This window comes from Vulpes lagopus, chromosome 11 (assembly GCF_018345385.1).
Source record: "Vulpes lagopus strain Blue_001 chromosome 11, ASM1834538v1, whole genome shotgun sequence".
NCBI lineage: Eukaryota > Metazoa > Chordata > Mammalia > Carnivora > Canidae > Vulpes > Vulpes lagopus.
In genome coordinates this window covers 1,837,851-1,864,329 of record NC_054834.1, presented here as the reverse complement: position 1 = coordinate 1,864,329, position 26,479 = coordinate 1,837,851, and the positions used below count along the sequence as shown (strand labels likewise).

The following is a 26,479-nucleotide window of genomic DNA, read 5'->3' as shown; positions in this document are numbered from 1 at the left end:
AAAGATGCAGAGAGAGGCAGAGACACAGGCAGAGGGAGAAGCAGGCTCCATGCAGGGAGCCCGATGTGGGACTCAGTCCCGGGACCCCGGGTCACGCCCTGGGCTGAAGGCAGACGCCCACCGCTGAGCCCCCCAGGGGCCCCTGCAATCATCTTTAAGGACAAGGACAATCCCATCTCTCCGAGACGCTGGCAGCCCCGGCATCGGCTGGGCGCCCCCCAGCCCGTCCCAGCCCCTGAAGCCCAACCCTTCTTCACGCCCAATATGCTCAGTTTTGCTCAGTTTTGCTGGACGCTGCAGCCTGTTCGCAGAGGAAGCCCAGCCGCCCTCCGCAGCTGACACGCTGTTGGCCTGCGATCGCTGAGGCCCCAGAGCCGCTCGGCCTGGTGACAGCCTGGGGCCGGGGCCGTGGGGCGACGCTGCGCCCTCAGGGCCGTGGTCACAGCTACCAGAGGGCAGCACAGTGACGGGCAGCAGGGGGATGGCCAGTCATTCCATCTTAGCTGGGTTTGTGGAGGAAAAGCCAACGGCTCACCGCCCATGGGTGACACTTGAAACCCGGAGGGGGAAGGGCCTGTCTGGTCCCCGCCGGTCAGCTGTCGCCAGCGTTCCTTCTGCTTCCTGGCCGCCTTGCCGCGTGCTGCCGGGAAGCCAAGGGGGTGTCAGACTGCGGTCCCCGCCCCAGGACCGACCCCTGCTCCGCCGCCCCGCCGCCGGCTCTCCTTCCCACAAAGGGCTGGGAGGCCGCTTGAATGCCCGCCCCAGGGCTGGAGCCCGACGGCTGCCCCGGGGACTCCACAGATGATTTCTGTCTTCCGTGGGGCGTGCCTTGTGTCCGGTCGCTCCCGACTGCCCGGAGGAGGGGTTCCGTGCGGCACAGGGGCGCAGCGGAGAGGCGACCCCATAGAGAACAGGCCCAGGGGCTCGAGGCCTGTCGTCAGCGGGGGTTCAGGGCAGAGCAGAGCTTTGGGGCTAAGGTGGGCTTCGGGGTCCCAGGCAGAGGACACGGAATAAGGCAGGTGCTGCAGCACCCAGAAGCTCTGCTTTTCTGGAAGCTTCTCTTTGGATGCCAAGGACTGAGCCAGAGGGTCCAGAAGGCACAGGCTGGGGCACAGGAGCTGAGGCCCTGTGGGGTCCCCTGGAATCCCCCGTCGCCAGCCGCACCCAGGACCTTCGTTCTAACGCGTCTACACTGATCGCTGATGAAAAGATGGCCTGAGGCAATGAGGAAGCCACCTGACGGGCCCAGTTAAGAAGGTGGCATCGTGGGTACTTGAGTCCGTGCGCCTGAACACCGAGGCTTTCTGTTCAAACTCCACCGTCTCCCCAAAGGGGCCCGTTAACGTGAAAAAACGAAGTGAAAGCAGCGCGATGGCCAAATAGGAGAGGAAATCCGGATCGCTGGAGGGCGAGGAAGATAAAAATGTTAACGGGTGGATGGGGGGGAGTTGGCCTAGCGATGTTATTGTATGTTTTTCTGCAAAACCCTAAAATCTTAGAAATCTCTCATAGTCCATCAAAATCCACCTTCTTTTATTTTTTTTCCTTTCCACTGTTCATACCGTGCAGCCCGCAGGCTTCTTCTAGGAGTTACTTGAGATGTGGCGATCCTGAGCAGTGGGAAGGGGGGCATCGCTGTAAATGTGGGGATCCCCCTCCCCCTGCCCCCTGCCAGCTGCTCACTGGGACCAAGTTAGTTCCTCTCTGTCTGGGAACCCCCTTCCCACCTGACGAGGACGACAACTTCGAGATGCAGTTATTTTGCAAATTGAGCAGGACGGCCAGGTGGCCGGGTGACGAGCCGAGTCCACGTCACCGTTTACCCACTCCCAGCCGCAGAGGAGCCAGGATTGCAGCACTCTTCAGTGCTTTGCCAGAATGAGGGCTTTTTAAATTTTTATTTTTTACTGAAGTTCCATTTGCCAACACAGAGTACAACACCCCGTGCTCATCCCGTCGAGCACCCTCCTTGGTGCCCGTCACCCAGTTACTCCATCCCCACCACCCACCTCCCCTTCAGCAGCCCTTTGTTCGGAGTCTCTCGTGGTTTGGGTCCCTCTCTAGTTTTCCCCACTCAGGTCCCCTCCTGTCCCTTGTTGCCAGAAGGAGTTGACGCTGGTTGTGCGAGTCGACTGCGCTTCTCCCAAGAGCAGGGGCTTAAACAATAGGCTTCATTGTGTCCCGGTTCTGGAGGCTGGAAGTCCCAATCAAGGTGTCAGCAGGGCCGATTCTTTCAGATGCCTCTGTCCGTGACTTGCAGAGGGCTGTCCCCTCCGCGGGTCCTCGGCGGCCTCGTCTCTGTGGCCGGGAAGCCTGGTGCCTAACTTCCCCTTCTTGCAGGGACACCTGCCAGAGCTCCTTTCACCTTAGTGATGTCTTTGGAAACCTTATCTCCCAATACGGTCACGTTCTGAGGGCCTGGGGGTGCGGCCTCCAAGGCCAGATTTGGAAGGACACGGTGTAGCCCATCACGTTAGCAACCGAAGGGAAATCCTCCAAGGGAATTTCGGAATCTCAGGGAAAATACACGGCAATTTGTAAACAAACGCAGATGTCTGTGTCCACGCGGCGAGGAACACAGAGCTGGGGGGAGATGCTGGTAGCCTGGGCCGGGGTCTGCTCCCCGGGGGGCGCGGGGGGACCCAGGAGTAGGACTTCCCGGCCACACTGGGAGGACCGTGGGGAGAGGCATGCGGAGCGCATCCTCTCGCAATACCTGCTTCAAGCCAGACGCCCGGAAGTGCTTGCTAAGGGGCCACAGAAAATAGAGCAATGTGAACGAATCCGAAGAGCCAGGGGGCATTTTCCAGCAGTCACGGGGGCTCGGACTTCTCCTGTACGGAGGAGGACAAGCTTTGCAGCTCCAGATTCAACTTTTAAGAAAAATAGAGACACTGAGCCTCCCCAACGGTTTAGGTATTGACTCCTTTGCTGCTCTTTGAGGCTCATTGCAACCTTTTCTTTGACCCAGGGAAGCGCCAGTGAGGCCACTCTGGTGGCCCTGCTGGCCGCTCGGACCAAAGTGATCCGCCGCCTGCAGGCCGCGTCCCCAGGACTGACGCAGGGCGCGATCATGGAGAAGCTGGTGGCCTACTCATCTGATCAAGTGAGTGGTTGGCTGAGCCTGTTGGCCTCCAGGATCTGAATCCTTGTTTTGGGTCGAGTCAAATCGAAACGAGACCGTGCAGCATTTCAGACCTCGCCCCAGCTGTGCTTCGCAGTGGGCGCTGGTTCTTCTGTCCCTGTGCACAGAGGTCGCGGAGGGCCACGGGGGTCACCTGCCAGGGTCACCGGGGGAGAGGCTCCAGGGCTGGGAGTCCTGACCTCCTGGCCTCCACGGGGTGGGCAGCCACAGGGAGATCCTGACCCCGGGATGGACTCAAGTAGCAGGCAGTGATGGTGGGAGCCACGGGGCAGAGGGGGCACCTTCAGTAAGAGCCGGCTTTGCCGGGAGTCCCCGAGACACAACCCAGCCACCACGCAGTAATGGTGCCACACCACTGGCTGCTTTTCTCCGGACACTAAGCACCGATCTGGCCCCCAAGCAGCCCAGGGCCCCATGGTGACAGGCGCCCCCGGAGAGAAACCCGGGTGTGCTCACTCTGCTTCAGGGTGTGTTTTGCAACATCTCACTCTTGTCCACCTACCTGGAAAGCAAGAGTCCACAGGATCTGACTCACCGGGAGTGAGGGACAGGGGCAGGGGGCTGACCCACACACGGGGGTGCTCTCTGCAGAGCCAGGGGCTCATGGCCACGAGAATCCAACTCCGCTGCTTCCTTCCAGGCACACTCCTCGGTGGAAAGAGCTGGATTAATTGGAGGAGTGAAATTAAAAGCGATCCCTTCGGATGGCAAGTTTGCCATGCGCGCGTCGGCCCTGCAGGAGGCCCTGGAGAGAGACAAGGCAGAGGGCCTGATTCCTTTCTTTGTAAGTCAACCTGCGGACGTGCTGGGTATGGCCCCCTGGGCACCTCCGCACCCTGCCTGGGCCGGTCACAGGTGGGCGGCACATGCGTGCTCAGCTGGCCGCTCCCCGGGGGAGGCTGGGGCCACACTCCATTTGTCCCTTGGGCCATCTAACCTCAGCAAGAGGTAAGCGGAGCACCCAGCCCAGAGGATCCTGGTGAGCCCCTGTTAGAAGTGACACCCTGTGATGGTCCCTTGAAGTGCTCTGGGCCACGGTAGGTGCTCCGTCAGAGGAGCGTATGATGGCCCAGGGGACAGGTCGGGAATAACCCGCAGGAGGCCTTGCTGCCCAGATCGGCCTTCTCAGCACGCGCCCGGACCCATCGTTTGCAAGGGAGGGGTGGCAAGCCGACAGCGACTGACTACAGGTCATACCCAAGTGGCCGAATGGCATCAGGCTCGAGCCCATCTTGTAGACAGATGGGCTTTCCCCAGCGGGAAGGGAATAGTCGGTGTCGCGACGAGAGCCTGGGAGCTGTCGCACCTGACACAGCCGTGCAGCGCCTGTGGCTGAGGCGTCACGTGTCATGTCGTGTGTCATGGCGATTGCTCCGCGACCTTGGCCCTAGGCTCCTGGTGCTCGAAGGGGCTGCCCATCAGACGTACCTGGGGAGCGCGGACAAGGTACTGACGCCCAGGCCCTGCCCCAGTTTTACCAGGGGAGGGAGCCAGGCATTCGAGGCTTCTCGCAGCGGGGACACCGGGCGGCTCAGCCCGTTAAGCGCCAACTCTTGATGTCGGCTCAGGTCATGATCTTAGGGTCATAAGGTGGAGCCCGGCGTTGGGCTCCACTCTCAGCGGGGAGCCTGCTTGAGATTCTCTCCCTCTGCCCCTCCTTTCTAAGACCAATCAATCTTTAAATAAATAAATAAATAAATAAATAAATAAATAAAGGAAGGTTTTCACGGCCAGTTCAAGATCCTCACGTGCCTCAGGACCGCCCCTCCGTACCGTAGCATTTCCTAGTTGTCAGAGCAATCTCGGTTTGCTGGGCTCTTACGGGCCATGTGCTAATAATGCCCACTATTTTTTTAATTTAAGAATTAGTCTTTGAGACAAACTTTCTTCCCCCAAAGAAATCAGTTCCGTCAATTCAAATGAACTACCCCTCGTTGACGATCTATCCTGTGAGTGGGGAAGGCAGGGAGGGTAGGATTTGGTACAAGACTTGCTCGTGACCTACGGAGTTCCCCGGGGGGAGTCCGGAGCATCCACACACGATCACTGTAGAAGGATGGAGAAGATTCAGATGTAAGTCGTGGGAGGAGCTGATGGGCAGATGATGTGGCAACGTGGCTTTTTCCCTCTGGCTCCTCGTCGTATTTGCTTTTTGTCTTTGTGTCTTTGCATCTGTTGTGAGGATGCAAGCTGGTTGTTTCGTTGTGCTTATTCTCCTTGGGGATCACAGAACTTCCATAATCTATAATGTGTCATCTCTTTGGGGAAATCTTCAGTTTGGGGAAATTCTTGTTTTTTTGTATTGGGTTTTTTATTTTTTATTTTTATATTTATTTGAGTGAGGAAGAGAGAGAGCGTGGGGGGAGGAGGAGAGGGAGAAGGAGAGAGACTCCCCACTGAGTGTGGGGCCTGACATGGGGCTCGATCCTATGACCCTGAGGTCACAACCTTAACTGACCGCTTAACCGACCAAGCCAGTCAGGCACCCCAGTTTGCAGAAATTCTTACCCATTTTCTTTTCAAAGTTTGCTTCCGCCCATTCTTTCCTCCCGTGCTGAGACTCCTGTTGCACCCGTGTTCAATCTCCCCACTGAGTGCCGAATGCCTCTCACGCTCTCGTACGTGGGCTCTCTTCCATCCAATCCTAAAACCCCCGCCTCCACTCTGACCTGTTTACAATTGACCACTTCTTTCTTTGATTATGTCCAGATGATAAAGGAATACGTCACGTTCTTAGTTTGCAATATTGAAAGGCTTTAAGTCATTATTTTGAACACTTGTAGAATAAAAAGACATGACACAAAAAAATGGTGCGTGGCAACCCCTGGAACCCTGCACCCAGTTTCCCCCAGTTGTTGCAGCTTCCATGGCCTGCAATGCAAGGCAGAGCCAGGCCCTGATAGAGGTGCATGGGTGCAGTCTTAGGTCATTTGCCACGTGTGTAGGTGCACGTCAGGCCCCGCCCTGCAGTCAGGATACAGAACTCCTCCATCACCACGAAGGTCTCCCCACACCACCTCTTGCACACACTCGTGCCCTTCTTGTCTCCTGCCGCCCCAACCCCTGGAAACCACGACTCTGCTTCCTTTCTCTACACTGTCCTCATTTTGAGCGTGTTATATGCGGGCAGTCACACACTCTGGCACCCCGGGCACCGACTTTCCTCATGGCCTGTGTGGCTGTTTTTATGGCTGCACCACGGGAATTTAGTGCCACATTCCTTGTGCCACAGCCCGTTTAACTATTTACCTACTGAAGACATCATAGTTGTTTCCAGGTTTGGGCAATTACAAATAAAGACTCCCCCTGCCCCCCCCCCCAAGAAAAATACAAATAACGAGTAAAACTTCATGACCATTCAACTACACGTATTTGGATGAACCTGTATTTTCCTTTTTCTGGGATAAAAATTCCTGAGCATCCAATTGAGTGTCACATGCTAGTTGTATGCTTACTTTTTTTTAAAAGAAACTGTCAAAACTCTTTTCCAGAGTGGCTGCACGAGTTACCGTTCCCACGAGGGATGCATGAGACATTCAGGCTCTTTGCATTTTCCCCAGCGTTTGGTATCTGTAAATTTTAGGTGTTTTGATAGGAGAGTGGGGATGCCTTCATTCACATTTCCCCCATGACTAATGACGTCGAACGTCTTTCCATGTGTTTGTTTCCCAGCCGTATATCCTTGTCAGCGAAACGCGTCTTCGTGTCCTTCACACATTTTGGATTGCATGGGCAGAGTCAGTTTAAAAAAAAAAAAAAACTAGTCAACGGTATGTAGGGCAATTGTAGGTGTAAAGAAAAATGAGCAGAAAGTACAATGGGTTCCCAGATACCCCTTACCCCTTGCCCCATAGTTTCTCCTGTGATTGCCATCTTGCAGTACTGTGGTACAATATGAGTATGATACGTTATTATTCCTAAACTCTGTAGGTTATATGAGGGTTCACTCTGTGCTGTTGTTTCTACAGGTTTTGACTAGTGTCTATGGCATGTACACACCATTTCAATGTCATACTGAATAGTTTCCCTGATGTAAAAACCCTTGTATACCAGCTGTTTCCCCCACCACCACCACCCACCCAACCCCTGGCAATGACTGATCTTTTCACCGTCTCCATGATTTTACTTTGTCCCAAAAGTCATAGAGTTATAGTCGTACAGCATGTAGCCTCTTTGGGATTGGCTTCTTTCACTTAGCATCATGCATTTAAGATTCTTCCCTGTTTTCCAGGGTCTTTTATAGCTCTCTCTCTCTCTCTCCCTCTCTCTCTCTCTCTCTTTTTCTTAAAGGGTTATTTATTTGAGAGCTAAAGAGAGTGAGGGAAGGGGCAGAGGGAGAGGGAATGTCCAAGCAGGCTCCTGCTGAGCTCGGGGCTTGACGCGGGGCTGGATCCCACGACCCATGGAATCATGACCTGAACCAATACCAAGAGTCAGATGCTCAATTGATGAAGCCACTCAGGTGTCCCTGTATCTCTTAAAAAAAAAAAAATTCACTGAATAGTATTCCATTCTCTGGATGTACCTGTCAAAGGACATTAAGATTCTGCACCAGCTTATGGCACATGGTCTTCCAGTCCCACCAAGCAATGAAGTCCACTCTGATACTATTTACCTGGCAACAGCATTAGATCCCACAGGCCAAGGGTTCGGTCCTACCAGACTGCCCCACCCCACTTCACTTGCCATTTGTAACTCCAAGTTGTCACCCGATCCACTGCTATAGATCAGAAATCCCAATGAGCCCCATTGTCGGGTTTGATTACTTTGTTAGAGACGCTCACAGGACTCAGATCCACATTCTACTTGCTAGGTCACTGGTTTGTTCTAAAAGGTTATAACTCAGGAACGACCAGATGGAAGGGATGCTTGGGGCCAGGTCTGGGGAAGGGGCACTGGGCTTCCATGTCCTCTCCTGTGCCACTCTCCCCAGATCTCCATTTGTTTACCAGCCCTGAAGCTCTGCAAACCCCCTTGGGGGTTTTTATGGAGACTTCATTATACAGGCACGATTGATCGAATCATTGCTCACTGGTGATTGAACTCAATCTTCGGCCCCCTCCCCTGCCTGGAGGTCAGGGGTAGAGCTTACTGTACCAATACTCTAGTAACAAGTTCCGTTCCCTTGGCAGCTAGTCAGCATCCGTAGGTGACCTCCCAGCTTTTCAAAAGTCACCTCGTTAACACGACAGACGGCACCTCTATGGCCGTCAGCGCTTAGGAGATGCCAAGGGTCCTCGGAGCTCTGTGCCAGAAATGGTGACAAAGACCAAATGTAGATTTCTTTGTAGAAATCACACTGTCACAGACATCTTGGTTGTTTCTAAGCTTTGGCAATTATTTAAAAAGTGCTGTGAACGCTCACGGGCAGGATTTTGTGTGACGTAACTTTTCAACTTGTTTCGGTAAATGAACGGGAACACGTGCAGATCACGGGGTAAGAGAGAGCTTAGTTCTATGAGAAACTGCCGGGCTCTCTTCCAAAGCAGCGGTACCGTTTTGCATTTCTAGCAGCTGTGAATCAGAGTTCCTACCGTCCCACAGCTGCCCCAGCATTTGGTGTTGCAGGGTTTTCGATTTCAGCCCTTCAGATGCATGTGTGGCGGCATCTAAATGTTGTTTTCATTTAGGATCCCCTAATGATGCGTGCAGTGAAGGTCTCGTCATAGGCCTATTTGACATTTGAATATCTTCTTTGGTGAGGTTCAGGTCTTTTGCCCGTGTTTTAGTTGGATTGTGTATTTCATTATTGTTGGATTTGAGAACTTTTTATGCTTTAGATACTAGTCCTTTATTTATTTTTTTATTTTTTTAAAGATTTATTTATTTATTTATTTATTTATTTATTTATTTATTTATTTATTTATGATAGACAGAGAGAGAGAGAGAGAAAGAGAGGCAGAGACACAGGAGGAGGGAGAAGCAGGCTCCATGCCGGGAGCCCGACGTGGGACTCGATCCCGGGACTCCAGGATTGCGCCCTGGGCCAAAGGCAGGTGCTAAACCGCTGAGCCACCCAGGGATCCCCAATACTAGTCCTTTATCAAGAGTTGTATTTTGCAAATATATTCTCCAGTGGGTAACTTTTCATTCCCCAAAATGTCTCTCACAAAGCATAAGATTTTAATTGTACTCAAGTCCATTTTACCAATTGTTTTCGTTCATGGATCATGCCTTTGGTATTGTAGCTACAAACTCATCCCGACACCCAAGAGGGTATAGATTTTCTTGTGTGTTATCTTTTAGGAGTTTTGTAGTTTTGCATTTTGCATTTCAGTCTGTGAGCCACTTTGAGCTAATTGTTATGAAAGGTGTAAGGTCTGTGTCCAGATTCAGTCTTTTGTGTTTTTATTTTTATTTTTTTTGTGTGTGTGTGAATGTCCAGTTGTTCTAATGGCAGTGATATGGTAAGAGGGAGAATGATGTATTATATGTATTATTATTTGTTATCCCCTTTTTAAAAAAGATTTATTTATTTATTTATGATAGAGAAAGAGAGGCAGAGACACCCTTTTGCCTATTTGCGTGCTCCTTCCTTAGAATTTAAGCCTTCATTTGCATTAGAATTTGTATTTTAATTAAGGTTAAATATGTATCTAGCTTCATGATCCATTGGGTTTGCATGTCTTATAACCGCAATACTGAAAAACTGGGTTCTACTGAACGATTGGATTCTCTTCACCCAGGATGTTTTCTTACCAGTCAAAAGCTCTCATCTTTCCTAGTGCTTTTTTTCTTTGTCTTTGGTGGAAATCTAAATGCATGGATTAACTAATATAAAGATGCAGAAAGTTTTAGGGATGGAGCAGGGGGAGATTGACCCTCAGGAATCATTAGAAAATAAACATTATTGTCTTTATTTAAATACTTTTTAATAGAATGTCATGTTGAAAACACATGCACATTCATCGTTTATTCATGTTTCTACACAAAGGAAGACCCATCAACGCAGGTGCTCAGGATTCAGTGGTGGGATGTCAGAGGCTGCATAGCATTTCCTGATGGCCGCTACTCTGTGCCTGCGAGTTTGCAGGCATTTCAGAGCGGCCAAAGGCTTCGTCGGGACGTTTTACGTGTGTTATTGGGAGGCACCAACCCTCGTTAGCGGCTCTCACAAAAATGGTGGGCAAATTCATGGTCTTAGCAGCAGGTGCCAGGTGCCTCCACTTGTTGTATTTCAAAACTTACCGTGATTGGATATGCAACAGTTGCGAGTTCATTCACTTGGTCATTCATTCAGTCGACAAACATTTATTGAGCACCTGCTGCATGCCGGGCCAGCGGGCCCACCAGGATCTTATTGGTTTGACAGAGACACTAAGTGAACGGTCATGTACGGCAGGTGCAGTGTGATCGGTGACACAAGCAACCCAGCAGTTCCCACCATGGGGACGTGGGGATCAGGGAAGAGTTGCTGCAGGAGCCACAGTCTGGAAAGAGTGAGGGCTGCAGGCCGAGGGGCGGGTAGCCGGGCTATTTGGGCAAAGCACTCCCAGGAAAGGAGATAGCAATGAAAATAGATGGTATCCCAGGAATCCGAAGTGCTGAGAGTCTCAGAAGTTGCTAGGGCCACGAGGCTGGCAGGTGCGCCAGGATGTGATCCCAAAGGCCCACCAGGTTGCACTGCTGTCCACAGAAGGGCAGGGAGACAGCAAATGGGAAGTCTTAGAAGCTTCGAGGGTCTTTACTGCCTGGAGCGTGAGTGAATGGAGGGATGTGGGAGGTCGTGGTGAGGGGGTCACGCAGGGACCAGCACAAGAAGGTGGGCTTCTCCCTGGGAGCAATGTGCGGTCATTAAAGGAGTTTTAAGCAGAAAAGAGACATGATCTGATTTGTATTTTCGGAAGCCCCTCTGGTGACTGAGGGGCACAGGCTGGGAGGAAGCCTGGCACAGGGAGCGTGGTGGGAACGCGCCTCTGGCGGTCGGCCCGTGATTATACAGGCCTAAATCTGAGTGACTGTCCCCACTGGGCACCAATTCCAATTGCCCTATGCAAACAACAGGGCACACTCGAGCGGCTTCACCTGGGCAGGGGTGGGGTGGTGGAGCTACTGTCCTTCCGTGGCCTGTCACTCATCCCCCAACCATGATGCACAGTCGTTAGCAATTAACCCCCGACACTGGCAGGGGTCGTGACTTAACCCTAGACCATTCCTCATCTGAAAAATGGAGTATGGAGTTCCAGCCAAGTCTGACTTTGCCCGCAGGAGTGTGTTGGGATGTAAAAGTCATCCATCGCCCGCATGGGAGGCGGGAAAACATGATTAATGTTAACAATCACTGGCAGGTGCTTAGGGTAGCAGACAGGGGAGTGGGAGGCGAGATGAGAAGCAGGAGATGAAACAGTCTGGTGATTGGTGGAGGATGAGGGTGGCGATGGGTATGAAGAGAAGAAACAGATTCAAGAGGCATTCACGGAGGAAGTGGTGGCCAACAGAGCAGGAGGCGAGGTGGGAGCGCGGGAGGACTTCCCGAACTCGGGTGGTGACCCCGTCCACGTCTGAGCCGTGAGACCCGAGAGCCCAGAGACCGGAGCAGCAGGGCGTGGGACACGGCGGGCGGGCTGAGTGCAGCTTTGCAGGAGTTGAAGGTCTGCCCGTCGAAGTAGGGAAGCCCCCGAGACAGCCGAGTTCCCAGGGGAGGGGAGGCCTGCACCCGAAGCAGCTGCGGGTCCCCGGAGTTCGGGTGGTCCCGGGGTTGCTGGGATGCACGTGCAGCCTCCCGGGTCTGGGAGAGAACACCGACAGATGAAGAAGCGTGGGGAGAGAGGAGCCGGGAGGAAGGAGAGGGAGAGACCGCGGGTGGGAGGGAGCCGGACCGGGAGCTGAAGCCACGTGGCCCGGGAGCTCAGGATCCCTCGGTGCCCCACGGGCTCTACAGCAGTGGCTGGGGTTTGGGGGTTTGAATTCGATTGCCCAGGGCCCACGTGGGAGTGAGGATGGGGGCGGAGATTCAAGTGTAAGGGGGCAAGGAGAGCACGGGCAGGGCCGGCGACGCTGGGGCAACGTGGGTGTGCAGAAGCGAGCCCTGGGTGTTCATATGCGGTCGAGAAGCCGGTAAGAAGGAGGGAGGCAGGTATTGAGGACAGGACCGCTTGTGAGCGGGAGGAACCAACCTCGTTAGCATCGGTAGGTTGGGCCCCCGGTGGGTGTGCCACCGTTGCAGTGTTGCCCTAAATAGCGAGATTCCAGCAACCGTTGGGGGGAAGCTGTGACGTTTGACACAACGGACCCCGGCCCAGCCCCTGTGCCAGAGCGCGGGGAAGGCTGACAGCCCATCTACGCGTGCTGGGCCCCAGGGACTCGGGGGGCATTGGCCTCCTCCTCGGGGGACGGTGCCCGCTGGGGAGACTCGCGTTGCCCAGTGTTGGCGCTGTCTGGGGAGCACCGTGTACGCACAGGGCAGAGGCTGCGATCAGCACGGGGTGGGGGGCTGGCGGAGGGTCCCGGAGGGTCCGTGGGCAACGCTCGTGGCCACAGGGCCTTTCCGGTTGAAGAAGAGAGGAGGGCACGGCACAGGGACGTGAGAGGTCATGCGTGTTGGAGGACGCGCAGGACGTTCATCTTCCGTGGGTCCCTCAGCCGGGGACCCTGGAGCCAGAGAGGGAGGCCAGGCCCAGCCGAGACGGGTGGCAGCTTCACACGTGGACACGCCACCCACTGGCTCCGTTGAAACTGAATCTAGTGGTCATAGTTCTGGGAGACACAGCTGCCTGCACGGTTTCGAGATGGAGCCCCACGGCCTGAGGGGTCGCAGACATCCCGGAACCCAAGGCCCTCGGCAGAGAGCGAGGGGCCCATTTGGCAAGTTGGAACCAGGACAGGTCCTCGGACCCGTGGGGGGCTTGGAAGAGCTGCCCTCCCTCCCTCCCGGGCCGGCTGGCCGCCCCTGGAGCCGACTTCATAGGGTCAGGCCCGGGCCAGAGGGCAGCGGCCATGGGGTGTGCGTGGGCGGCGCGGCAGGCAGGCAGGAGGGACGGCGTCTGGGCAGCGGCCGAGCTGCAGGCCCCATCCCCGCGCTCCCTCCCCCAGCACAAATGTGATTATGGCCCCGCAGCCCAGCCCAAATCAGGTTAGCGCCAGTGCGCTGAGCCGGGGTAATCAGAGCCCGGAGCGCAGCAGGTGCAGGGCTGGAAAGAAGCTTCTTTTTTTCTTTTTAATTTTTTAATTAATTAATTTATTATTTATTATTTTATTTCATTTTTTGGAAAGAAGCTTCTGAGAATTAGAACAAGCTGCCTGCGGCACCTAGAACACGCGCCCTCTGACAGCCCGGTCCCCTGGCGGGCTCAGCCGACGGGCCGGGGCCTGGCCCAGGCGCTGGGCTCTGTCCTCACCTGGCAGGACAAAGCCACCCCCAGGGTCTCACTCAAGCCAACTGCAAAGTAGGGATCGGAAACCTGTCCGGCCGTCGGGCGCCACACACAGCGAAGCCCCAGGCGGGGCCGGGTGGGTGCTCGGGGCCCGTCCCCCGCGCTGCCCTCCACTGAGCCGGGGCCGAGGACAAGGCGGGCTCTTACGGTCTTTACAGAGACGCTCCGTGCTCAGTACGCAGACCTGGAAAGTGAGGGTGCGTGTATGGGATGAAAACCAGCCTCGGGAGACACGCAGTGTTAATATTGGGCAATATTGGGACCTTTCCTGTACGCACATTCACAGGTGAAAGTAATTTTAACGAGAGGACGCTTAGTACACGTGTAGTCTTAACGCAAAGTGGAGCATTTATTTCAGTTAGAATTTGAGGAACATCAAAGGACGTTGAAGGCACATGTAAGCAATAGAAAGGTCTTTCCTAAGAAATCGTTGAAATTGAGAAAATAAACTACAAGCCAGTGGTGAGATGGATGAGTCACTCCGTGGTCTTTCCCTGTACTTTTTTTTGCTATTCCTTTAGTGACGCAGGCGAAGCGTCTGAAGAGTCACAGGTTGTACCTACCGAGCCAGAAGCATCTCACTATTCAGTTATAAATTGGGAAAAAATTGCAAATACCAGAGGAAAATCGCCTCGTCCCTGGGAGTGGCACCGAGATGCTGGTGCAGGGGAGGCACGTGGGGCGTGGAGGGAGGGGACGCCGAGGCCTGAGGCCTCCAGACCTGCCGAAAGGAAAGGCAGGAGCTGGGCCTCCCACCTGCAGCTTTTGCCCCAAGGATGCGGCGTAAGTGTGAGCGGGTCCACCCTGCGTTTTCCTTTCCTGTATTTCCGAGGCTTGGCCGTCCCCCTAGGACTGGCCCGGGCTGGAGAGGGGGGGATCGCCTGCTTCTCAGCAAACCCACCCATCCGGCCCGCACCCCAAGTCCCCTCAGTGGGGCTCCGGGCCACGACCCCCACAGCCAGGGCCACGAGGGACAGTCCCTTGCCCCAAAGCCCGCGGAGTTTATGCAAAGCAGCTGCCCCTCCACTGCTCCCCTGCCTCGCATGCTCCTGCCCTCCTGCACCTCTGGCTCCACGGCTGCCAGGTCGGGCGCCTCCCTGCGTGGCCCTCGGGGTGCAGCCTGTCCCTCCTGCGTGGCCCTGGGGGTGCAGCCTGTCCCTCCTGCGTGGCCCTGGGGGCGCAGCCTGTCCCCCCTGCGCTGCCGTGACACCAGCCGGCTCCCCACTGGCAGGCGGCTCCCAGCCCGGCAGCTTCGCTGTAGCTGAATCACGATGCAACATTCAGGGGCACCTGGGGGGCTCAGTCGGTGAGCCTTCTCCGACCTCAGGTCCGGTCATGCTCTCAGGGTCCTGGGATCGAGTCCCGTGTCGGGTCAGCCAGGAGCCTGCTTCTCCTCCTTCTCCCACTGCTGCTGCCCCTGCTTGGGTTCTCTCTCTCTCTCCCTCTCTCTCTCTGTGTCAAATAAATAAATAGAATCTTTAAGAAAATAATTTCGAACAGTGCTCCTGCCCGGCCTGAGAGTAGCCCGTTGGGGCCCGGCTCCCCTGCTCACACCCCACGGCCTCCGTGAGTCCCGCCAGAGTCTGGCCCAGCACCTGCTGGGCAGGGGCAGCTCTGGCCCCGGGCGACCATGTGAGCCGAGAGCCAGGCTGGCCCGCTGAGCCGGCCACGGGCGGGCACGATGCTGGCACCCCTGCAGGAGCACTTGCTTGGACCTTCTCTGCGAGGGAACCGGGGGCTCCAGGCAAACGCAGGTGGTCCTGGTGACGTAGAGCCAGACGGGCCTCGGCCAGGTGCTCAGGTTTACCAGACTGCGTGGGGCTCCGGCCCTCGCCTCTTCACCTCTGCTCTCAGGGCGCCGTGGTGCCGCCGGGGTCCTAGTGGGGGCTCAGTAAAAATCAGAATCGAATTCTCCACTCACATGGAATGAAAATTCACATTCTTGTCCCAGCGAGGGAGAAACGGCATTACCCAGATGGCCCCGGCATCGGGGATCGGTCAGGCCCCTCGCTCTTGTAAACACCACGAGCTTTTTGATCACTTCGGAGAGAGTCTGCGTTCGGCAAATAGGTTTCAGCCCCGATTCCACATGCGGCCAAGCTCTGCATTCCCCGCAATGCCGGGAGCTCAGGCGCGGCAGGGGAGCCCTGTGTGGGGGAGGGACACCCACCGGTCAGATGGCACCTGCTCCCTCGCCGCCTCACGACGCGCTCAGATAGCAGGTGCGGGCGCAGAAGGCCAGGCCGGCCTTCCCGCTCGTGTGGCCGACGGTGCCCAACGACGTCTTGAAACGCACCTTTAGGAATTGTTTTCAGGGTCTGTGAGGCCTTCTCATGAGTGTGCTTGGAGCAAATCTTCCTCTTTCTTTATTTTTTAAATATTTTATCTATTTATGCATGAGAGACACAAAGAGAGAGAGGGGCAGAGACCCAGGCAGAGGGAGAAGCAGGCTCCATGCACCGGGAGCCCAACGTGGGACTCGATCCCGGGTCTCAAGGATCAGGCCCTGGGCTGAAGGCAGGCGCTAAACCGCTGAGCCCCCCGGGCTGCCCAAACCTTCCTCTTTTGAGGCCTGAAGCTCCCCTGGGAGCGGGGCCATTCGGAGGACGGGCTGCAGAGCAGAGCCAGCGGGTGGGACTCCTGGTCAAAGCCCGGGGATCTCTGAGCCGCCGGCGGTGCTGTTCCAGGGCAGGCATGGGCAGGTGCTCTCGGCGCCTCTGCCCACATGCACCAACCGGGCAGGCTCTGCGCCCCCCACCCCTGCACAGTAGCAAGGACCTGCTGTCGCTGGTCGACCTCCGTGCTTCGGTCAGGGAAGCAGGCCCCGGACCCGCCGTCCGCCCTCCCCGCCCCTCGGCCCTCGGCGCATCAGTCCCGGGAGAGCACTGCTCCCAACCTCCAGCCTGGTTCCCACCGGCGGATGTTTCTCTGCACCCGTCGGGAAGCTTCCGTGCAGGGATGGGACCGGCATGCACAGACCCTGTCTCCAGCGGGCGGGCGCCAACCCGGCTGCGCCTCCGAGGCTCAGGGCCCGCCCGGGGGCTGCAGGGGTGCGTGCGGAGTTTCCACGGTGACTCCCGGGGCGTCGGCCCTAAAACAGGTCTGCTTCTTTTTACTTTCCAGGTGGTGGCCACGCTGGGGACCACGTCCTGCTGCTCATTCGACAATCTGTTAGAAGTGGGTCCTATCTGTAAGTATCCGGCTGAATTTTCTTCTGCAAAATGTTCTCGGTACGGGAAGCTCCCGTGGACCTTCCTCTCGGGGCCCGTCCTCTGTCAGGGCATTAGCCGTGCACTTAGGCAAGGTAACGCCACGACCGTGCAGGACGCGGTGCCGGCCGGGGGAGGACACGAGGGACGCTAACACGGGTGACCCCACGATCCGACGCTTGCCGCGACTCCTATATTCGCACCGGCACAGATTCCATTAGCGTCAAGTCCGCAAACTCAGACCCCGGCCTCCGTGGACCAGCGGAGCTCAGCTGGCCCGACGCACCGTCTGGAAGGAAGGAGTCTCCCACGGGGCGCAGCCGGGCCCCAGGGTCGCGGGGCTCAGGGCCCCCCGAGCCAATCGGGCCAGAGTCGGGTCGGTTACCGGCTTCGGAGGAAGCGGCTGAGGCTCCTGAGGTGGCCGTCGAGAAGCACGTGACCCCACGCCGTAAAGCCAGGGACACCCAGACCCCGGATCCCTCGGGGGAATCTGCTGCTGTGCCTCCGGGGCCGCTCGACCCTCCCGCCTCCGTGAAGCTCATGGGGGGTCCCAGGGAGGGGGGTTCAGAGGATCCCCAAGGCGGGCCGTGCGTAAGGCCCGTGTTTCCGAAGTTTCTTCTTCAGCGCAGGCCTGGGAGGGGTTGCGTGGCGGGGGCCTTGCCCAGGTTCCTGGCCCCCTCCCTGGCCTTGTTCCCGGCCTCAGGGCCCAGCGCCCCCTCCCTCCGCTGCCCCGACAGTGGGGCTGTTCAGACCCCAGCCCCCATCCCTGTGGCTGGTGCGAGACACGCCACCTGCGGACACCGGCCCCGGCCCGTCTGCGTCCCCCGCCCCATGGGGTCCCCCGTGGCAGCGGTGCCGGGCCATGTGGTCACACCTGCTCGGGGCCCAGCCGCACCACCTCGGCTGTGGGCCGTCCCGTCCCCAGCGTCGTGTCCCCATCTGTACGGCGCCAGGGTCGGACGCCGGAGCTTCCCTCACTGGGCCGTGCAGAGGGCGGCAGATGCACAGAGATTGTGCGACCCCCGGGGTGGGCGCCGCGGGCACGGACGCGCCGGTTCACGCAGGTTCACATGCAGCCAGGGGCAGGCAGGTGACAGCCCGTGGCTCAGGCCCACGGCCGGGGCGTCACCCTGCAGGCTGCAAACGTGCCCGGCCCAGCCGCTGGGCGCTCCTGAGGCTCAGATGTCGGGCCGGGAACTGGATATCCCAGGGCTCTCGGGTATAGGGGCGCCTCAGCAGGGCAGGGCCCACGCAGCCCCGCGGCCCGAGCTCCAGGCCGCCGCCAGCTGGATGATGGCCCGGGAGGCCCGTGCTCTCCGCCCATGGAAGCTGGGGGCCTGGCTCAGGGTGTCCTGTGGTCCTGGAGCCCCCTCTGCCCCCTGGGTCTGTGGTCTCAGGGACCGCGAGCTCCAGGAGGGTTTGGTGCAGACGCAGGGGTCGGGGTGGGCCAACTGAGGGGCCCGACGGCCGCAGAGCCACAGCCCTGCCGCCACGGCCTCAGTCCCTACGTGAGGTTCATGTCCACATCATATTTACTGCGGGTGACACTGTCGCGGTCAGGAGGCCAGCACCTGCCCGTAAGCCCTGGGCTGCCCGCTCCGCCCCCTCTGACACCGTGTCCTCGACAGGTCGCCACTCCCTCCGCGGTCCACGACGTCAGACGGGGCTGCCCGGGAGCCTGAGCTGACCTCGCCCGGTGCTGTGACTGGAACACACCGTCGACACGATTCAGTCCCTGACGCGTCCACCGTGATTCGGCAAAGTCGGGGGCGCCGGAAGGCGGTTGTCTCCAAACTGCTGCTTTAGGAAAAGAGGTTTTCTTTTGGGGTCGTTTTAAAACGAGGTCCCCCGCGGTCCACTAGGATGGGTCCAGGGAGGTTTCCGGCAGGTTTTACTGGAGCAAGGAGGGGGATGCAGAAAGCAGGTTGTTGAGGGCGACAGGCAGGTGTGACAGTGGGAGGCAGAGTGTGGGGCCCCAGGGAGGGCGGAAGGGGAGCGGGGCGCACAGGCAGCCCGAGCCCCGCCCGGCGGCACCAGGGTGCTCAGGAGGGGGCGCAGGAAGGGTCACAGTCCCTCAAGCACCGCCCTCGCCTCCAGCACTTTCCGGAACCACCTCGGGTCCGACGATCCACCAGAAGGACTTGCAGGACTCCGTGGAAGCCCCTCAGGGGTACGGGGTATTGCAGGGGGCACAGGTGCAGGGCAGACGGGGGAAGGTCCGTGGGTGGCTAGCTCGCCCCGCTATGACGACACCCAGCACCGCGGAAGCTCACCGGGCCTGTGGCCTCAGAGTGTGATGGGGCGTCAGCCACGCGCTGGCGGCCGGGCCGACCCGAAGCCTCCAGCTCCTCGGGGGAGCCCAGCTGGCACCTGCCGTCCCCGGGTCCCGCGAGGTCAGGTGTCCTGGGGCCCGCAGCCGCCGGCATCAGTCACTCTGTCGCACTGTATGGGACCAAAGAGCCAGGCGGGAGAGGACCCTCTCCGGCGGGGACTCCAGGGGCGAGAGGTCACCTCCCAGGAGCAGGGCAAAGGCCAGGGCTCTTCCGGAGTAAATTCAAGGCCCCGCTGCACCCCTTCCCCCGTGCGCCTCTGTCTTTTCCACCTTCTCCGCGGCCCCTACACATTCCCAAGTGCAGGAGCCCTGGGGCTGGTGTCATTCCATCCCCTGCGTGAGGCCATGGACCCCGACCTGCAGTACTGCGTGTGTCCCAGGGGGGCCCCGGCCGTGGACCCCAACCTGCTGTCTTGCATATGTCCCAGGGGAGCCCCAGCCATGCACCCCGACCCGCTGTGGACCCCAACCCGCTGTCCTGCGTGTGTCCTTGGGGGGGGCCCAGCCAGCATGGGTGGCTCGGGGGTCTCTCATGAGGATGAGAGCTGAGTGGGGGTGTCGCTGCCTCTGGAACCCTGTTTCCCTTCCTCCTTCCTGACCCGTCTGCCCGTCCAGGCCCCGGGGCCCTGCTCTGCATCACCCCTTCCCTCCGCAGTCCCGAACCCAACAGGCACCACAGTCTCGATCCCCCGAAGAGCCTCTAACAGAAAACCGAGTTTCCTGACCAGTGGTCGGGGGTGGCCCGGACGGCCCCGCAGAGAGCACAGCCTGGCCCTGCGCTTTGCTGTCTGCCCCGTGGCTGCCCCTGGGGTGCCCAGGCCCGTGGCGCACCGAGCCACAGCGGGAGGCCCCTGCAGCGCGGGGGACCGTGGCCGTGGGAGCGGGGCTGAGCTGTGCTCTGAGCAGAGACGCCCCGTTGCCTGGAGGCTTCAGGCTCTTGCTGGCTCACGGCCACACCCACTCGGGGCCCCGGGCCAGGAGGACGGTGCCACAGAGGCCCGCAGCCCCACAGAGGCCCGCAGCCCCGCACTCTCCGCCCATAAAGCATGCTTTGGTTCTCTCGTGCCCCCTCTTCCACCCGCACGGGAAGGCCTGGCCCCTTCCTGCCAGGCAATTCCGGGGCACATGGAAAGCAGAAATCATGTTCACAAAGGAGCCCAGGATGGTCGCAGGTAGCATGAAATAAGCCAAGATGTGTTGGGTACGATGGCGTGGAGGTGGGGCAGGGGGCGGGCGGAGAGAAGTCACAGGGGCCGTGGCTCTGGGGGGCAGGGCGGGAGGACGGGTTAGCCCGGAGAATCGCAGCCAATTCCCCGTGGGTGAGATGCGGGAGGAGGGAAAGGTGGTGCCGCTGGAATGAAGTGTGGACGAGGCGCCCCGAGGGACGGTGCACGCGGCCCCTTAGAGCCTGAGCATCCACCTTGGGGTCAACCAGGGGGGCCGATCCCATTTCCTCATCTTCTACACGCGCCCTCCTGGGCCCCGGCCTGGGCCAGCCTGGTCTGGGGCCAGCTCACCGCCTCTGTGCTCAGCCTCACGGCCTTCAGACCCCAGGGCCTGCCGGGGGCCCGGATCGAGCCAACAAAGGCCGTTGATGGGCCTTTCCCAGGAAGAGCGCTGGGTGGGACGGGGCGATCATCAGGCTCCCGGGTCCTGGAGGGGAGCTCACGAGTCACCTCTGGATTTCAGGTAACAAGGAGGACATGTGGCTGCATATCGATGCTGCCTATGCGGGCAGCTCCTTCATCTGCCCGGAGTTCCGGCATCTTCTGAACGGAGTAGAGGTGGGTGCGCTCTTTATCTTGAATAAGATCGTCGGTTTGGGTTTTTTTTTTTTTTTTAATGTGTGTATGCATGTATCTATTTTGGGGAAGGGCAGGGCAGAGGGACAGAATCCACAGGCCGACTCCATGCGGAGCGTGGAGCTCGATGGGGCTCCACCCCGGGGCCCCAAGAGTCGGCCGCTCAACCCACTGAGCCACCCAGGCGCCCCCTCCTATCTTTAATCCTATCCTTGCTTAAAAGTCTTATGTTATCAGTGACTTCTCCTGCCAGGGCTGGGACATTCCATCTGTCACTGCTGTGCTTCGTTTCGGCAATTCCAAACAAATTTTTTGATTAGCAGAAATCAGATTTCCTAATAAGGGGGATTGAGAATCTGCTCAGTCATACAACCTGCCTTCTGCAAACACACTGGCTTTCGCAGCTATTTTTTCCTCCGGCACAAGTCCCGGGCGGAGTTCTCACGGCAGCCTGTATCTTAGCTCATAAAACTGTGGGGAAATACTTAGGAAGAAAGTAAAATCTTAATGCCTTTCGGATCCGGAGGTAACGGGTCAAAGCAACCTGCAGTTCTATGCGGTCTGGTTCAGTAGGAATAGGAATGCGTGTTCGGACCACGCCGCTCCGTGGGGTATTATTTTAATAGATATCGAACCAGCGGGCATGGGTGCGTTTGCACGTCCTTTACCGCTTTTGGAGTCTGGAATGTGCGGCACGTAACACCCACTAAGACACCTGCTGCTGTCGTCAAAGCTCTCGACCAGTACTGTGCTCCCCCAGGGCTGCAGAGGGTGCTGTGGTGCAGACGTGATGCGGGGAGACGGCGACCTGGGCAGGTCCGGACGCGCCATCTCAGACCCAAGTCGGACTTGGCCGCCGCCGGTGGCAGCTCACGGGGCAGGATGCTCCTCCTGCCCAGGAACTTAGTTGCAGACACGATACAGGGTCCAGAGACACAGACTTAGCAGTGAGCCCAGGGGAGGGAGATCCTGAGCAGAGGAGCCACGGCCTTGACTCTATGCTCGGAGGCAAAAGGCTTTCGTGGGACCCCGGGCCACACGCGGTGCAGGGGTTCGAGGTGCGGCCACTGGCAGTAGAGGACTGTGTGAACGGCAGCTTTCCCCGGGACGAGCCGTGCCCCTGAGGGCGGGCCAGAGTCATCTGTACACCTCACAGAGTGGCTTTAGTAATGACATCTCCCCCGAGGGGGGGCTGTGGGTTGCAGGAGTTAATTGAATTGAAAGCAGCATCTGGCGGGCAGTGAGGCCGGGTGCGGGTGGGATGCTTCTATTGCCCTTCAGCACAGCGGCAGGGACAGTCCCTGAACCCCCCGCCCCGCCCTCGTGTCATGCTGCCAGTCGATTTACTAATTGCTCGTTCGGATGCTCGTGACGCTGTAATCCCAGAGCCGCGGCGTCAGGTGCAGATGCACATATTCCCGTCCTAGCGAAGCAGCACTCCGCTCCGTCTCTCCATCCCATCCGTGCATTTATTCACTACTCGCGTGGTAATTGTTTGTGGATCCTCGCACACACGCCCAGCCCTCGGCTTAGTGCTGTGGAGGGGGTGGCCAGTGGGGCTTCCGAGGCCCCCGTGAATGTCAGGGAGGGGGGCTGAGGCGTGTGAGAGGTTCCGGTAAGTGCGCTAACACCCCGCGCTCTGCAGCTTGCTGCCCGGAGCTGGGCCCGTGGGAGTCTCGAGGGGGAAACCTCCACACCATAGAAATGACTCGTTTTACAGAGATGGGGCACGTGAGCGGGAGGGGCCGCCCCCGGACCCGGGGGATGGAGGGCAAAGCCTTCGCCGGGGGTGCGTGTGCCTGTCCCCAGGATGTGGTGTAAGTGTCGGGGTAGGGGTTGCACAGTCTTCTCCCACCACCCCGCTCCTCCCCACGATCCCAGGACCTGGGGGTTTCGGCTTTCCTAAGGGGGCAGCTAACTGTCAGGCCACCGCAGCGCCGGGCCCTGGGGCAAGATCCTATCAACAGCAGACAGGATCTCATGGCCGACGTGAGTCATTTCCCCGGCTCCTGCATTGTTCCTCGCCTGGCGAGAGCCTTGCTGCCCAACTGGTCAGATAACGGGGTTGCAATATCCTGCTGCGTCCCCAGCCCGGAGATAAGAACCCTTCTCTCTGGCGGCAGGAAGAGCACACAGCAGTTGGGTAATGAAAGGCGATTAAACAGACCAGCCCCGCTGGGAGGGAACTAATAAAATTCTCGGCAAACAAGGCTCTTCTTTCACATTTTGGCTCCTTTTATCAGCAAATGAAACTCGTTGTCATTTCCCGTCTCCTTCTCAAAACTGCTCTTATCGAAACCTGGAAGGAAATGAATCTGCTCCCCCGGAGCGGGCTGACACGCGAGGCTGCGGTCGGCCGAGCAGACGTCTCCCCGGTGGCGGGGCGCCCACCCCTGGCTGCACCCCTGGGCCTCCAGCTGGACCCGGGTCCTGCTCAGCAGCCGGGGGACCGACCTGGGCACGCGTTTTGAAGAATATAAGAGCGCACCCCTCGGGAGAGCTCCGTGGAGATGCCGAGTGCCCTCCTCGGCCGGTCTTGGTTGTTGAAATCTTATTTTCTGCTTGGAAATAGGGCAGCCCCTAAAACCGACAGGCTAAAGCCTGTTGTTTGCAGTTGCTACGCGCTGTCTTCCAGGACGGGAGCCCGTTGCTGATAGGTGTGCAATGAGTGTGGATATTGTCTTTAAAAGGAAAGAAGAAAATGTTTAGGTACGTGGGAAGAGTCGTTGATTGCTGATCAGGGGTAATAAAGAAGCCAACCCATTAAATAAAAACCGGGGGGATCCCGATGGCCGTAGGTTAGGAGTGATGTTCCAGCCTCCTGTCGCTTACGATGATGCGCGTGTGCCGAGAACTTCGCTAGCGCGTGAACTTGGGGGACGGTGCAGGCAGAAAGGGTCCCGCAGGCCCGGTGGCTACAATTTCCTGCAGGGTACACGGGAATTCCAATTCCCGTGTGATTGTTCCAAAGGGTCTAATGGTTTGAAGGGTGCATACGTTGCACATGAGTCCAGACTGTGCAAATTTGGAAGTGTACGACATAAAATACCGATAACGTCCCATGTTACGAGGGAAGGGAGCGCCGTGAATTGTCCCAGTTAAAAATGAGTAGGGACTCGTGTGGCTCCAGGGCAGGAGAGCCCCCCAGCCGTGAGCTGTGTCCCTGTTGCTGCTGGGACTCGCAGGACAGCAGCTCTCCTCATCCTCCCTTGGTGTCGCCCTAGGATTGCGTGTTCGGGTTCCCCATGTTTTGGATTATCCAAGGTCCTCATATCCGCCTGCTTCAAACGTGGAAGCCCTACACCGAGTTAGGATGAACACAGAAATAAAGGGGGTGTTAACAGGAAAGTTCTAGATTAGCTCAGTCCAGTCCCTCACGTATACGTTCTCCTGGACTCCTCTGGATTTCAGGTAACAAGGAGGACATGTGGCTGCATATCGATGCTGCCTACGGGGGCAGCTTCTTCATCTGCCCTGGACTCATCCCACCGAGGGCACATGGCCGGACAGTGGGAGCGCTAAGGCCAAATCGGGGGCTCTTCCAACAAAGCTTATGTCCTGACCTGTCCTGGGTGCCTGGCACTGCATCCCGAGGACTGCGAGCAGGCTGGAGGCCTTCATGCCCCGGGGGAGGTGGGGGGCTCGTGCCTTGCCCGGTTCTGTGGGGTGCCCTCTGCAGGCACCTCTGGCCCGACTGGGCGAGTCCCCGTCCTCCTCCTCCAAGCAGCAAGCCTGCCCAGTCATGGCCACGTGATGCTTGTTTTCACTTTGCACCCGAGCGATTGCCCTCTGGCCGGATCTTCCTGCTTCACGGCGAGCTCCTGAGCGTCAGTAGCTGTCGCCGTGGCCCCTGCGACCACCACCACCACCCAGCTGGCCGGCTCCCACCTGCAAATCTGCACACCCGCAGACCAGCAGCAGCCACGGCCCAGCCTTGGAAGTGGGGAGCGTGCTCCGTGGCAGGGGCGGGGCGGAGGGGTTCGGGCCTGGGATGCCACCATTTCTCGGGAAAGCAGACTTTCCCAGTCGGGTCCATGCAAATTTGCAAACAGCGCAGGAGGCTGTTGAGCTGGGGTCAAACCTCGGGCGGGCTGACTGTAAAGCTGTCCTTGCTTTGTGCTTCGGCCCCGAACCACCTCTCATCAGCGCTGTGCGTTCCTGAGCTGTGATGCATTGTTCCCACTTGAAAATGAGTAGAGGGGCACCCGGGGGGCTCCGCGGTTGGGCGCCTGCCTTCGGCTCAGGGCGTGACCCCTGGGTCCCGGGATCGAGTCCCACGTCGGGCTCCCCGCATGGAGCCTGCATCTCCCTCTGCTTGTGTCTCTGCCTCTCTCTCTCTCTCTCTCTGTGTGTGTCTCGTGAATAAATAAATAGATTTTTAAAAAACAAACAAAAAAGGCCATGAGTACAGAGAGGCCCAGTGAGGTCCGGAGCCTGGGCCTCCCCAGCTGCTCCTGCCCCCGCGCCCCACGGCCTCAGCTCCCGTCCCTCGGCTTGGTCTTACTCTCGAGCAAACAGATTGCCCTTCGCCGTGTAGGGGGTCTTGTGTACGGCGAGACGTTTGTAACTGAGATGTCTTCTCTTTGTTGTCCCTGTTCCTCGGCAGTTTGCAGATTCGTTTAACTTCAATCCCCACAAATGGCTGTTGGTGAACTTTGACTGCTCTGCCATGTGGTGAGTCTCCCCACCGGCTAGACGTCCAGCCCTGCGCCCGCTGCGCTTCCCAAAGGAGGGGGGGTTCGCGGGGAGGAAGCCTGGCGGGGCGGACGCCGTCACTGCGGGGCGCGTCGTCCTCTGCCCGCTGCCTCCCTGCCTCCTGAAGCAGGGATTCGTGCTAAGTCTTGCCCCGTAGGAAACTGTGGACCAGAACACAGTACGGCAGCGCATGGGCGCGAGAACTCGGTCTCCCCATCTCGCCAGCTTGAACAAAGAGGACGTGAGGAAATTTCAGGGCATGTTTCTAATCCGGTGGCTTCTGCGTTTTTATTCTTTGATGTTTCATGACTCTAAGCCCAAGGGCTCGAAAGCATTTGCTAAGGAAAAAATAAGAGTAGTCCTGTTTCCCACACAGTTCCCTGAAAATTCCTAACAGCAGAGCCACCGTCATGTAGGTTATATTCAGGGCAAGAGAAACGATTCAGGAACGGACGCGGATGACCCCCCCATCACGCAGACCGTGTTTGAAGGAAGAGGGATCTTTGGGAGCAGTGTGGGGACGGTGGGAACCGGATCTGTGCGTTCATTGCGGGAGGAAGGAGGTTAATCGACCTTAGCCCTTGGGGGCTTTGCGTGAATTTTGTGCAGACGTGGGCGTGTGAGTGAATGAATGGTTTCTCACACCCGAGGGGTGAAGGACGGGGTCCGTACCCGCCCCAACCAGTCTGTTCTCCCGGTTTCCTGAGTGCCCAGATGGATGCTCCTTCGGTAAAAATCACATCTTCAAAAAAAAAAAAAAATCACATCTTCAGCACTTTACTAAAAACTCGGTCCGAATCAATTCTTTTCTGTCAGCCTCCGACCCAGACTTTGGTAGGTGATTTCAAAGCCCCTTCGGGTGTGGGGATTCCAGACGCAGCTTCGTCCGAAATACTAGCAGGGATCCGTGCAAGTATGGCCTG

General features: G+C 58.0%; 1 protein-coding gene across 9 annotated transcripts in view; it reads left to right on the top strand.

Annotated features, from left to right (window-relative positions):
• Nucleotides 1-26,479, top strand: part of DDC (dopa decarboxylase) — a 73,515-nt gene that overhangs the window by 26,015 nt on the left and 21,021 nt on the right. For all 9 annotated transcript variants that reach the window (XM_041723036.1, XM_041723035.1, XM_041723038.1 and 6 more), the window contains exons 5-9: nt 2,972-3,106; nt 3,786-3,929; nt 16,642-16,708; nt 20,749-20,843; nt 25,468-25,535. In XM_041723036.1, the coding sequence (XP_041578970.1) occupies nt 2,972-3,106; nt 3,786-3,929; nt 16,642-16,708; nt 20,749-20,843; nt 25,468-25,535 (509 nt within the window). The remainder of the gene's footprint in view (nt 1-2,971; nt 3,107-3,785; nt 3,930-16,641; nt 16,709-20,748; nt 20,844-25,467; nt 25,536-26,479) is intronic.